Below are 13498 nucleotides of genomic sequence, written 5' to 3'. Positions count from 1 at the left end.
ACCTTCCTCTATAGCCTGCAAGTTCCTTTTTTTTTTTGTTCTAATCCAGGTTAGAGTTTACCTTTCTCTGTGATACTTTCTCTACTTCCTCCAGAGAGGCGTGTGCTCCTTTAAGGCTTTTGCAGCAGCACATTTCTACCTCTTAATTTCATTTTAAGTTTAATTTGTATCCACCCCTCACCACCAGATTGTGTGCTCATATAGGACAAAGGACCTATTTAATCATCTGTCTGTCTGGAGTCCATTACTGGGGACGTTGTAGGCACTTAAAGTTGCTGAATGAGGAAACTTTTTTAATCTTTGACATAACTTAATGGCAGTCATAAATGACCTGTAATAAGATTGCATGTACTGAAACATCAAGTTGTTTGTTTAAAGCCAGAAGTATTTCAACAATGCCTGGTAATAGTATTGTTCTTCTTATGCTGATTAAACACTCTGACAGTTATGTATGTCTGATTAAGAAAGAACAGAGAAACTAGCTGTTATTTAATAGCATTTGGAATTTTGGGGCACAAAATAACTCTACTAATTTAAAAAAGGTTAAACTCTTACATTTTAAAGATGTAGTGTGGTTATTATGTTTTCATTTGTAGGTCAAGTCAGGATTCTTCCATGAAAGTGATTCCAAAGCTGTTGCTAAGTCCATTAGAGACCGGGTGACCCTGATAAAAAAGACTAGAGAGAAGAAGCCAACAGGCTGTTCAGAAGATCATAGGGATTCACAGTGCAAGTCTGTGGGGAATGTTCTTCCTCAGCCCCAGAATAAATGTTTGCCCCTTGCTCCTGCTCATCACACTGGGGCTGATTGTGAAGAAACTGAAGTTGAGCAACATGTTCAACAACAGCTTCTACATAGTACATCACAGCAGCACTGCTCCTCTGTTACAGGTAACACAGTTATAATGCATAAAAGCAAACAAATACGTAATTGTATTCCTTTATCTTTAAGTAGTACTTTTGTATTTTTCAAAGCATTCTGTTATCTATCATTTCATCAGTCCTTTTACAAAATCCCTGAACTAGACAAACCAGTTAGTTTTGCTGTTCCGTTAAGTGACTCGTCCAAGGTACTAGTTGCATAAGGGTTATAGTCCTTTTGTTGTTGTTGTTACCATTTTTAATGATCTAATCTAAATCCTTTAATAAAGAAAATTTGGAATTAAGGATATAATTTATTCAAGAAGGAATTTTCTAGATTTTAAGACTCTTTGTATTTTTTATTTTAAATTTTTTTTGCCCTTCCCCCAAGACTCTTTGTATTTTAGACTCAAGTATAACATTTATGTAGTGCCTCTAATTTTTCTACTGTAATACATTCTGTTCTCTAGAAGGACACAGTATTTTCATAGTTATAACTAGTCATTATATAAAGACAGTATTATTTTCTAGCCAGGTTATAGGAGAATGAGAATGAGAATATGACACTTAAATTTTACCTAACAACAAGTGTAGATTAGTTAGGGATATACATGAAATGGCCAGCAAATGGAGTTGATTTTTATGCAATTCTTTGTTTTCAGGTGTGCTTTGCTAAGAAAATTTTAATTATACTATAGTGTCAGCATAGAAAGTTTACATGATCGTTTTTGATTAATTCTGCAATTCACATATTTTATTTGAAGATGTTTTAGGTTGTCAGTATAAAAAAAAATTAAACACCATTTGGACCTTATGCTTCGAGTTTTCACTTCTACCTGTTGCTTATTTTTGTTGTTGTAGGTGACAATTTGTCCGAGGCAGGAGCTGGATCAGTTAAACAGTCAGATACAAGTCAGCCCAGTATAGCCTATTCCTCAGACCAGATGATGGGCTCTCAAATGGTTTCTAACATCTCACAGGCCAAAATAAATGTTCCAGGGAAAATTTATCCATCCCAGCAGCTAGTAGGACATTACCAGCAGATTTCAGGGGTGAGGTGAACTATTATATTTTTAAATACGTAATCAGTATATTTACTGTAAATGGGAAAATTTATCTTTAATCTTTTTTTTTCTTATTTAACAGTTGCAGAAGCAGCCAAAAGTGACTCAACCCCAAATTTTGCCTTTGGTTCAAGGTCAGTCCACTGTTTTGCCTGTACAGGTCCTTGGGCCTCCAGTTGTCTCACACCCCCAAGTTTCCCCATTAACTGTCCAGAAGGTCTCACAGATAAAGGTAAGATAAAGTTTAGAGGCTCTGTATTCAGTTAGACATATTTAACACTTCCTAGACTTTCTTACAAGCAAGGGCTCTCTTTCATAAATTTATCATAATGTATGTAAAAGTTACTGAAAGCTTAAAGTTGTTTTTGTTTTCCTTCACCTAAGACATTCTTCTTGAGGATATGCCTAAGCTAACATTGTGTAACTAGAATCTTGAGACACTGCTTGTATAATTGGAAAAGAAACTAAGAACTCTGTATAAGGATAAAAACGTTTATTTAGGACTTGGATCTCTTGATTTTGGTGATGATGATTTGTTCTTTGAATTGCACTTTTCCAGCCTGGTTTGAATGTGGAAGGATGTCTTTCATAGTTAATTAGAAATAGTGTTTCATAGCCTCTTATAATTTTTAGCACTTTCATCTAAATTCGTAACTTTTTTTGATTCATGGTTATTCCTGTAAGAGAAATAAGTGTTTTTGTCTTTTAGAACTCTCAAAGTCATTGTTATTCATTTCTGACAAGGAGTAAACAGTCTTTGTTGGAGTTTATATATCAAGACTATATCCTGGTTCTCTAGGTATGGAATCTAGACACATGATTGGGCTTTTTTTTTTTTGCCATCCATTTTTCTTTCCTCAGCCCCACCATCCTGTGTGTGCCTTCTTCCTTTGTGAATGAGATGGTCTGAACTCCTAGGCATTCTCTGTATATGATTTAGTTAGCAGCTGGTGCATCTGTTTCTTGTAAGAGATTGGTATATAGTCTGTCACAGTTCATCAACAAACTTTAATGACTACCAGCTCTGGGGATATAAAGTAAAATAATGGTCCTTGTGGTCGTTGCCCACAAGGAACGCACAGTCTAGTAGGGGAAAGCATACACATACTTGACAAATGCCTGATGCATTTAAAATGTGCTGGGGGTAGATTTAATCTGATAGAGTTTGGCTAGTGTTTGTAGGTGATATGGTATATACTTGTAACTGAGCTCATATTGTGGTTTGATTTGTCTCGAAGACTATAATGCAAAGTGTGTTGAGTGGCTGCTTAAATTAACTTAGGTTCAACCACTTATAAGTATACAAGTATGTGTATTTTTCAATGTGTTCACAAAACTGAAAAAAAAGGTTTTCAAAATTATCATAAAAGTGTTCTTTACCTATTTAAAAATAAAGCCCATAAAGTTATAAAGAAGACAGTGAAAATCAACTGTTATCTGAAAATCAACTGTTATCACTTGTGGAGACAGAGTCCCAGAGAGGCTCTCGGCCTCATGTGGAAAGGTGCTGGCTCGGGTGGTAGAATTAGCCGTCAGCTGTGGCTAATTGACCTTCAACTGTTACCAGTTAGCCAATTAGCCACTGATATAACTGCCGCGGCTGCGCTGGTTGGTGAGTCGAGTTGAGTCGAGAGTGAGTTGGTCGGTTGGCAGGCAGAGAAGCTGACAACAGGTTGCAGGTTGTGTGACTCCAGCCTCTAGTGAGACTATAGTGCCTCCAGTGAGACTGTAGTGGTATGAACTCCCTACCTATGGCTCTGTGGGTGTTCCTTTTAGGCCTCACCATATCCTGCGTTCTTATGTTCTTATGCAGGGAGCGGGAGCAGAGACCCCACAGGCCGCCCTGCACGACAAATGGCAGAGCGAGCAGTGTCTCCCGCACGACCTCACTCCAGCTATAGACAATATATTATTTACATTTTGAGGGTAAAGCCTGTAGATTTGTCTTTTTCTATGTATACATATGTAATTTTTTTTAATCACAAACATTAGATACATTCTATTTTGTAGCCTGCCCTTTTCACCTAATACAGATGTGCCAAAAAAATGCATATACATTTTAAGAAAGGAAAAACCTGTATTAGAATTGTAATAATATATAGCGATAACCAAAGATGAACAGAACTCGTGTATACATTTTGTTTTTGGCACCCCTAGTACTTAGAAGCCACATAAGGAAGCACTTTGACCATTGGGGTCTTTTTATGAGTGTAGTGGTTCAAGTTCTAGAAATTATTGCAGCCAACCTATATTTATTCAGCCAACTTTTTCCTCTTGAGAGAGTTTCTGTGTTCATTTAGCTGTGATATTGAAATCCTTTTTAGCCTTTTCTTGGAACTTTTCCTGTGTGATGTGTAAAGGTGTCAGATTCAGTTACTCTGAATCTCTGCCAGGGTTTGAATGAGGGATGTGGCAATCGCAATAGAAGAATAGAGAAGCCATGAGCAGTATATTGCTGAAACTGGTTTCAGCCCCTTAGAGTATTTGAGTATTCGACTAGCATTTACTCATGGTATTAGGATTTTTATAGGATTAATGGTATTCTATGCCCAGCACCTTTTTGGTAACTTGCTAACATTTTTAGAACATAGCATTATTTTATGTATCATTCTGTCTGCGACTGTCCCATTAAAATGGGCATGGTATATGCATTTATACAGAGGGTGCCAAAAAAAATGTGTACACATTTTAAGAAAGGAAAAAATTGTATTAGAATTATGCTGAGCACCTTTTGTAATTGCAGAAGTCAAACGTGACTTGTGTTCATCTTCTGTTATCAGTATATATAGAGTATTACAATTTTAATAGAGTTTTTTTTCCCTTTCTTAAAATGTATATACATTTTTGGCACCCTCTGTAGTTTGAATTTTCCGTGCGCCAGCAGCAGGAACTGCAGCTGACCTTTGGAGTAGATGGACAAGCCTATGACTTTAGACTTCTCAGTTACTGGATTCCCACAACCAGTCTTGTCTGCAGTTTCTCCTCAGACATTGTCTGCTTCACAAATGACTTTGCAGCATCCAAGAGTCGGTCTTCAACTAGAGCCTGACCCTAGAAATAGGAATCAAGCATTAACAAAATCACCAGATGCCAACCAGACTTCTAGTTTTTTACCAACTAATCATCCTCAAGCTTTGTCGAATCATTCTTCTGCTTAGTATGTGAGTAGTGCACAGAATGTTACTGATACAGCACAGCCCCCTTCTAGTTCCATTACGGGCCACTCGGGGGCCCAACAGCTTTCACAAAAGATACATGCTGTATCCCAGCCATACCCAGTGGTACATCAGCAGTCTATAACTGTAGGTTCTTCAGTGCCTCAAAGCCAGACTGTACATTAGAAAAAGCCTTGTTTCTAAGCCTGTATTCAGCAGCAGCCATTAATTTTACAACCTAAGATTATGGCATCTTTGGGGACAGAGTCCCAGAGAGCAGTTTCCAGGCTCTCGACCTCACATGGGAAGGTGCTGGCTCGGGTAGCAGATGGCCATCAGCTGTGACTAGATGGCCGTCACCTGTAACCACTTAGCCATTAGCTACTGATATAACTGCCGTCGCTGGGCTAGCAGGCGTGGATTGCAGCTAGCAAGTGGGGTTGGTTGGCAGAGAAGTGGACGGCGGATTGCGCATCGTGTGGAGCCTGCTTCCTGTGTCTCCAACCCAGCTGCCAGCGAGACTATAGTGGTGTAAACCCCCCATCCATGGCTCTCTTGGTGTTCCATTTTGGCCTCACCATGTCCTGCGTTCTTCAGTGGGGACCGGGACCAGAGACCCCGCATGACAGCATCACCATGGAAAAAATGTTCAACGGGACTGTATTCTGTGAGAATCTGAAGCTCATGCAAGTTGGCAGTAGCTAAAAGGTGATACTGAAAGTGTGTAATTTAGCCCCTGGAACAGCCATCTTGCTCTGTTCAGCACACTTATCCAAGACCACCTGCAGCACTGCCAACTTCCCACTGAAGGCTGCTGAGCAGCTGCCCTTTGTGATACATTCGTGGGAACAAGCTTCTTAACCATCATAGCCAACTTGCCCAACCCAGATCCCAGCACAGCATGCTTACTCCCTGCCAGCCCAGGAGCACCTTCTTTACACTGTACAACCACTGGGATTACAGCCAGCTTATTCTGTGCGGACTTCTTATCCAGTTTCACCCATGGTTGCCTTATGCAGCCTCACTCCAAAGGCAGCCTGCTTATTCAGTACAACCTCTCATTGATTCACCTTTTCCAGACCAGCCAGCACATATGACCCAAACAGCTTATTCTGTGCAACCCTGCCCCTTATTCAAGACAAACTGCTTACACCATCCAGACAACTGAACAGGCAATCTTCATAATCCATCAAGTATACACAGTAAACACTCCTAATAGCAAGGAAGTACGTATTACAAACTCTGCGGATCAGAAGTTATACTCAGTACTACCTTATATAGCAGAGACTTCTGAACTACAAGCCTATTTAACATAACCCCAAGGTAGTAATTCTTCAACGCTGGAACACAAGACATCTAACATCAACCTTAGATACACAGACACATTCTACTAGCCTTAAAGTCCAGCATTCAGAAACACCAGCCCAATTAGATGTTAGTTTTGGACATTAGCAGCTGTTAACCCAGTCCACTAGCATTACATCGCGGAGGGTTGTGGAAGGATAGCGTCAACACCCTGCACAGATGTCCTTTATTCAGCATGCTTCCTCACAGGCCCAAACCCAGCCCCCAGACTTCTCTGCACAGCTTTCCCAATCACATCTAACAGTGAGCCAGTTTTCTCATTCAGCTTTCATTCAGCATCAGCAGATAACTCATTCATCTCATTGACAAACAGAAAAGCCATCAGTTATCCACTCAAGAAGGTCACGTAAATCAGTAGCAGTCTTTATAGCCAACATGCTGCTTTCCAGCAGCTGGTACCTCATTCACAGGCACCTAAATAAGTTCAGCCATTACCAGGTCTTCCAAAGGCCATTACAAATATGGTCCACATTACTCCTCCTTTCCAAGAATAGTAACAACCAGTAGCAATGAAACACCAATATGTAATACAACCTTTAGAGCAGCCTGAAGAGCTTCAGCCATTAGACAGCAGTCAAACTTTTTCCCTGCAGAAAAACCAAACACAGCACCAGCCAGCATGTATTCAGCAGCATTGTGCTGTCCAGCCACAGTGGCAGCCATGTTCTAGTTTAACACTTGTTTCTGGATCATTAGAAACACAATTACAACGGCAGGCCATCTATCAAAGCTGTGGGATGGCCCTTCCAAATCAGCCATCTTCTTCTGTTCATCTATCAACACTTAGTATTGCAGTACAGGCTTCCACTGCGTTTGAGAACATTTCTGTGTTACAGACACAGCAGCATTTGCAAAGCCAAGAAATTCCAAAGCTAAATCCTCCTGGGGGGAAATAGTGGATGATAGTGATTTTTCTGTAATGTTCAAGTGTCAGGGAGATAGTAGAAATGGCACTCAGCTGGGAGTTACAGTCCATTTCTGGCTCTTTTCCTTACTGGATGGCCTTGATTCAACTTTCTTTGGTGTTTACTTACCTGTAAAGTGAAGGGATTAGACAAGATGATAAAAGTATTTGAGCACCTACTTGGGATATGTCAGTGAATAAAAAACAAAAATACCTTCTGCCACTGAGTTTTGTTGCCTAATTGAGGGAAGACTGTTGATAACCATAATAGAAAGTAAATTATGTAATATGGTACAAGGAGACTGGGGAAATGTAGAGCAGGGTAAGGACGAAAAGTGGATTGCAATTTTCAATAAGGTGGCGATCAGGGTAGGCCTCATTGAGAAGGTGGCATTTGAGCAAACACTTGAAGGTACACAGTGTGCATTCCAGGCAGAGGGAATATCCAGTGCAGAGGCACTTAGGGAGGAGTGTGTGTGGCATGTTTGAAGAATAACAAGGAGGCCAGTGTAGTTGTTAGTCCTAAAGTGTTAGGAGCCTATCTTATTGTTCTGCATTTATAATAAAGCATTTGCCTTCATGAAAGGATCACTACTGAGTGATTCCTAGGTGTCAAATGTTGTTCTCTACCAGCTTGACGTGTACTATCTATCCTTACAACAACCCTATGAATAGTAACTATCATTACCTGCATTTTGTAGGAGTGGGAACTGAGGTTCAGAGCGGGTAACCTTACTGGTGTCGTGCAGGAGGGTCAGGATTTGAAACCAGACTACCTGGCTGCAGAGGCTGTGTTCTTAATCATTACACCATCCAGCCTCTTTATAAGATAGTTATTCTCCTTGCCAGAATTGGAGAAAAAGGGCACGATGACTTCAGTGAGATTTATTTAACTCGGGGTTGATTGGAATAATTAAAGAAAGGAGCTAAGAATCTAGTTCATTCTTTTTTTGCTCTTCTATTTTCTTTAGCTCCTCTAAAGTTATTGAGTTTCCCTAATAAAATGCTTTGAGGTTCTTAGATAAAAGGTGTGCTGTACTGTAGTTTTCTAATGATGATGTATTACTGTTCCAAACAGCTATCATCTCAAGTATTGTGTGTTTTATAAAATCCCCTCTTGGGGTGGCCGGTTAGCTCAGTTGGTTAGAGCATGGTGCTGGTAGCACCAAGGTTGCTGGTTCGATCCCCCATGGGCCACTGTGAGCTGTGCCCTCCTTAAAAAAACAAACAAACAAACAAACAAAATCCCTTTTTTTGGTCTTTTTTTCTTTCCTTTCTTTTCTTTTTTTTTTCAATCCCTCTTTATCAAGCGCATAAATTATAATGAATTCCAATGTGTGCATGCTGACTCCTAACAGGAATGATCAGGGGTTAAAAAAGATCGTTGTAGCTGAACTTTCTTCAGACAAAGCATCCTATTCCAGGATTTATTTCTTTAGAATAAAGTTATGCACAAAGTGTTTTGGTTTGGAATGTTCATTTCTGTGGGCATGTGTTGTATACTTTCCTTACCTAATCAAAAAAAAAAAATATCCCCAACATCTTATTAAGAAAAATTTCAAAGGTACAAAAAAGTTGAAAAAATTGTAGTGTGTATACCCGTATACCTACCAACTAGATTCTACAGTTAACTTTTGCTGTATTTGCTCTATCCATCCCTGTATGCATTTATCAATCCATCTTATTTTTCAGGTACATTTCAAAATGAAAGTTGCTGACATCAGTATACTTCATCCATAAATTCTTGAACATGCATATCATTGACTAGAACTCAGTACTATTTGTTTATCTTTTTAGTTTACATTTATGCATAGTAAAATGCACAGATCATAATTCACTGAGTTTTGACAAATGCTTACACCTGGGTTCAAATCCTGACCCTCCTGTACGACACCAGGAACGTTACCCGCTCTGAACCTCAGTTCCCTCACGTACAAAATGCAGGTAATGATAGCTACTATTCATAGGGTTGTTGTAAGGATAGACAGTACACGTCAAGCTGTAGAGAACAACATTTGACACCTAGGAATCAATAGTGATCATTACTATCCTCTCATAAAGGCAAATGCTTTATTATAAATGTAGGACAATAAGATAGGCTCCTAACACTTTAGGACTAACAATGATTATCAAAATATAGGACAGATGTTGGCAAACCTTTTCTGTAAAGGTTGTTCCCATATAGATAAACTATCTTAGGCTTTGTTGGGTTATTGGGTCTCTGTTGCAATGACTCAACTCTGCTATTGCGTGCACGAAAACAGCCATAGACAATATGTGAAAGAAAAGGCATGGCTGTGTTCCAATACAACTTTATTCACAAAAACAGGTGTGCTCCAGATTTGGCCCACAGGCTGTCGCTCGCCCACCCGGTATAGAATACTACCACTACTGCAGAAACTTCCTTCATGCCCCTTCCCTGTCAGTACCTACCACGTCCCCCCAGAGTCAACCAGTGTGGATTCTTTTCATCATAGATTAGTTTAGCCTGTTCTAGACCTTCATATAAATGGAATCATACAATATGTGCTTTTGTCCATGGCTTCTCTCAGTCAACATGTTTTTGAGAATGATCCATGTTGTGTGTATCAGTAGTTCGTTCTTTTTACTTTTTTAATTGCAGAGTAGTATTCCATTGTAGGAATATACTAAATTTGTTTATCCATTTTGGTATTAATGAACACCTGAGTGGTTTCTAGTTTTTTACTATTGTGAACAAAGCTGCTATGAACATTCTTATATAAGTCTTTTTGTGAACATGTTTTCATTTCTCCTGGATAATACCTAGGTGTAGACTTGCTGGGTCATTAGATATGTATTTGTTTAACGTTTTAAGAGATTGCCAGTTTTCCAAATTGGCTGAACCATCTTGTACACTAACACCGGCAATATACTATGTTTCCCCGAAAATAAGACCTAGGTGGACAGTCTGCTCTAATGCGTCTTTTGGAGCAAAAACTGATATAAGACCTGGTCTTATATTATGTTAGATAAGACCCGGTCTTATAGTAAAATAAGAACGGGTCTTATATTAGTTTTTGCTTCAAAAGACGCATTAGATTGTCCGGCTAGGTCTTATTTTCGGGGAAACATGGTATAAGAGTTCCACACCCTCACCAACATTAATTTCAGTTATTCTGGTAGATGTGTAGTGGTATCTCATTGTGGTTTTAATTTGCATTTCCCTGATGACTTGATGTTGAGTACCTTTTTGTATATTTATTAGCCTTTGTGTATCTTTCTTTATGCAGTGTCTGTTCAAGGCATTTGCCCATTTTATTTCGCTTGTTGTTTTCCCAGTTATTATTGACTTATAGGAGGTTTTATATATTCTGGATGATACTAGTCCTTTGTCAAATACATGCTTTACAAATATATTCGCAAATCTGTGGGTTGCCCATTCATTTTTGTAATGGTTTCATTTGATGAGACAAAGTATTTAATCTTGATGAAATCTAATTCATCAAAGTTTTCCATTTTGTTTGGCTTTAGAAACCTTTGCCTCTACTCACATTACAAAGATACTCTCCTGTTTTATGGTTTTAGGTTTATGTTCAGGTCTATATTCTATCCTGAATTAATTTTTATAAATAGTGTAACGTAAGGGATCAAAATACTTTTTTTTTTTTTTTTTTACCCATGTGACTATCCCATTGTTTGAGGTCTATTTGTTGAAAAGATTTCCTTTTCCCATCAGATTGTTTTGGCACCTTTGACAAAAGTAAAATAACCATGTAAATGTGAATCTGTTTCTCATCTGTATATTCTTTGGCATTGATCTCCTTGTCAATCCATAAGCCTTACCGTAGCTTTATAGTATGTCTTGAGGTTAGGAGTTCAAATCTTTCTACTTCTTTTTGCTTTTTCAAGATTTCTTTGGATATTCTTTGGATTTGCATTTCCATATAAATCTTAGAATCAGATGGACAATTTCTATAAATCAATGATGGAATTTTAATAGGGATTGGATCAGATCTGTAGGTTAACTGGGGGAGAAATGATATAATAATATTGAATCTTCTAACCGAGGAACATGGCATATCTATCTATTAATTTATATTTTCTTTAATTTCTCAGCAAAATTTTGTAGTATGGAGTTTTCAGCACATCTTTTTTGAGTGTGTATGGGGACACATTTTTGGGTAAACTTATTCCTGGATATTTTGTTTTGACAACACTATAAATAGAAATTTTAAATTACATTTGCCAATTGTTTGCTGTTTGTATATAAAATAAAATTGTTTTGTGTATTACTCTTATATTCTTTTACTTTATTAAGTTCAATTTATTTTCATTAGTTTTTTGATTCCTTGGTATTTTCAATGTAAATAATTATGTAATCTGCAAATAGATTCAGTTTTACTTATTCCTTTCCAATGTTTATGCTTTTTATGTTTATTCTTGCCTTATTACACTGGCAACAACCTCCAATACAATGTTAAATGGTAAAGAAGATACTGGATGTTTTATCTTGTTTCTGATATTAGAGGAAGTGCTCAATATTTCACCATTAAGTATGCTGTTAGCTGTAAAATTTTCTAGATGCCCTTTAACAGGTGAGGAATTTCCCATTATTCCTAATTTGCTAAGAATATTTTATTTTGAGTGGATACTGAATTTTTTTCTAATGCTTTTTCCGAATCTCTTGAAATGGTGATATGCTGACATATGAATAATATGGCTAGATTTACATATACCATTTTACTGTTTTTTTCTTTGCCCCTCTTTTTCATTCCTCATGGCCAGCCTTCTTTTGGGTAAGAACAAACTTTTATTTAGAATCCAATTTCCATTTTTCTATTGTCTTTTTTAGCAATACAATCTTTTTGTTTTAACAATTTCTATCCAAATTTATCTAGACAATTTTTTTTGTCTAGATATAATTCATACAACATAAAATTCACCTTTTTAAAGTATACAATTCAGTGGTTTTTTTGTATATTCACAAGTTGTGCAACTATCACCACTAGCTAATTCCAGAACATTTATATCGCCCTAAAAAGAACCATATCTATTAGCAGTCATTCTATCTTCTTGACTCTAGCCGCTGGCTTTCACTTATCTACTTTCTATTTATTCACCTCTTCTAGGCATTTCACATAAATGGAGTCATATAATATATGTCCTTTAGTGTCTGGTTTCTTTGACTTATGATAATATTTTCAAAGTTCATCCATGTGGTAGCATGTTCAGTACTTATTCCTTCTTATTGCCAAACAACGTTCTATTATATAGGTTATATTACATTATGTATATACATTCATCGGTTGATAGACATTTGGATTGTTTCCACTTTTTTGTTATTATGAATAATGCTGCTGTGATCATTTGTGTACAAGTTTTTATGTGAACATTCATTTCTGTGGTTATATACCCAGGAATGAAATCCTGGGCCGTATAGTAACTCTACGTTTAAGGTTTTGAGGAACTGCCCTATTTTCCAAAGCAGCTGCACCATTTTATATTCCCACCAGCAAGGTATAAGGATTTCAATTTCTCCATATCCTTATTAACACATGATATTTGTTTTTCTGATTGTAGCATCCTAGTGGGTGTGAAGTGGTATCTCATTGTGGTTTTGATTTGCATTTCCCTGAAGGCTAATGATGTTAAGAATCTTTCATATGCTTGTAGGCCCTTTGTGTATCTTCTTTTTTAGAAAAACATTTTTTATTAGTTTCAGGTGCACAAAACAATGTAATAGTTAGACATTTATCATTTACATCCCTCACACAGTGACAACTCCTCTCCCCCCATCCACTATCCCTCTGACATCGCACACAGCCATTACATTTCCACTCTCTATTCCTAATGCTGTACTCCGCTTCTTGTAAGTATATACATGTATAGAAAATTGTAATTGACATTCACTGAAATTCATCAGCTTCAGGTATACAGTGCAATGATCAGGCATCTACATTGTTCCTGAGGTGGTCTCCCTAATGAGACAAGCGTCCATCGGATACCTTACAAAATCTTTACAACATTATTGATTACATTCCTCAAATTGACTTTTGTATTCCTGTGGCATTCTTGTGGTTACTGACTGTGCTTTCTAATCCCCTCACCTTCCCCCTTATCCCTACCCTCCTCCCATCTAGCAACCCTCAGTTTTTCCTCTATGTCTCTGAGACTGTTTCTGATTAGTT

At 37.8% G+C, this 13498-nt stretch overlaps 1 protein-coding gene across 4 annotated transcripts in view; it reads left to right on the top strand.

The window, feature by feature from the left end:
- WNK3 (WNK lysine deficient protein kinase 3) overlaps positions 1–13498 on the top strand; it is a 162747-nt gene that overhangs the window by 65229 nt on the left and 84020 nt on the right. For all 4 annotated transcript variants that reach the window (XM_074323555.1, XM_019710840.2, XM_074323556.1 and 1 more), the window contains exons 8-10: positions 597–891; positions 1723–1913; positions 2008–2157. In XM_074323555.1, the coding sequence (XP_074179656.1) occupies positions 597–891; positions 1723–1913; positions 2008–2157 (636 nt within the window). The remainder of the gene's footprint in view (positions 1–596; positions 892–1722; positions 1914–2007; positions 2158–13498) is intronic.

Source organism: Rhinolophus sinicus, chromosome X, assembly GCF_036562045.2.
Source record: "Rhinolophus sinicus isolate RSC01 chromosome X, ASM3656204v1, whole genome shotgun sequence".
NCBI classification, from domain to species: domain Eukaryota; kingdom Metazoa; phylum Chordata; class Mammalia; order Chiroptera; family Rhinolophidae; genus Rhinolophus; species Rhinolophus sinicus.
Note: the sequence above shows the minus strand (reverse complement) of the source record. Positions and strands in the feature narration are given on the sequence as shown.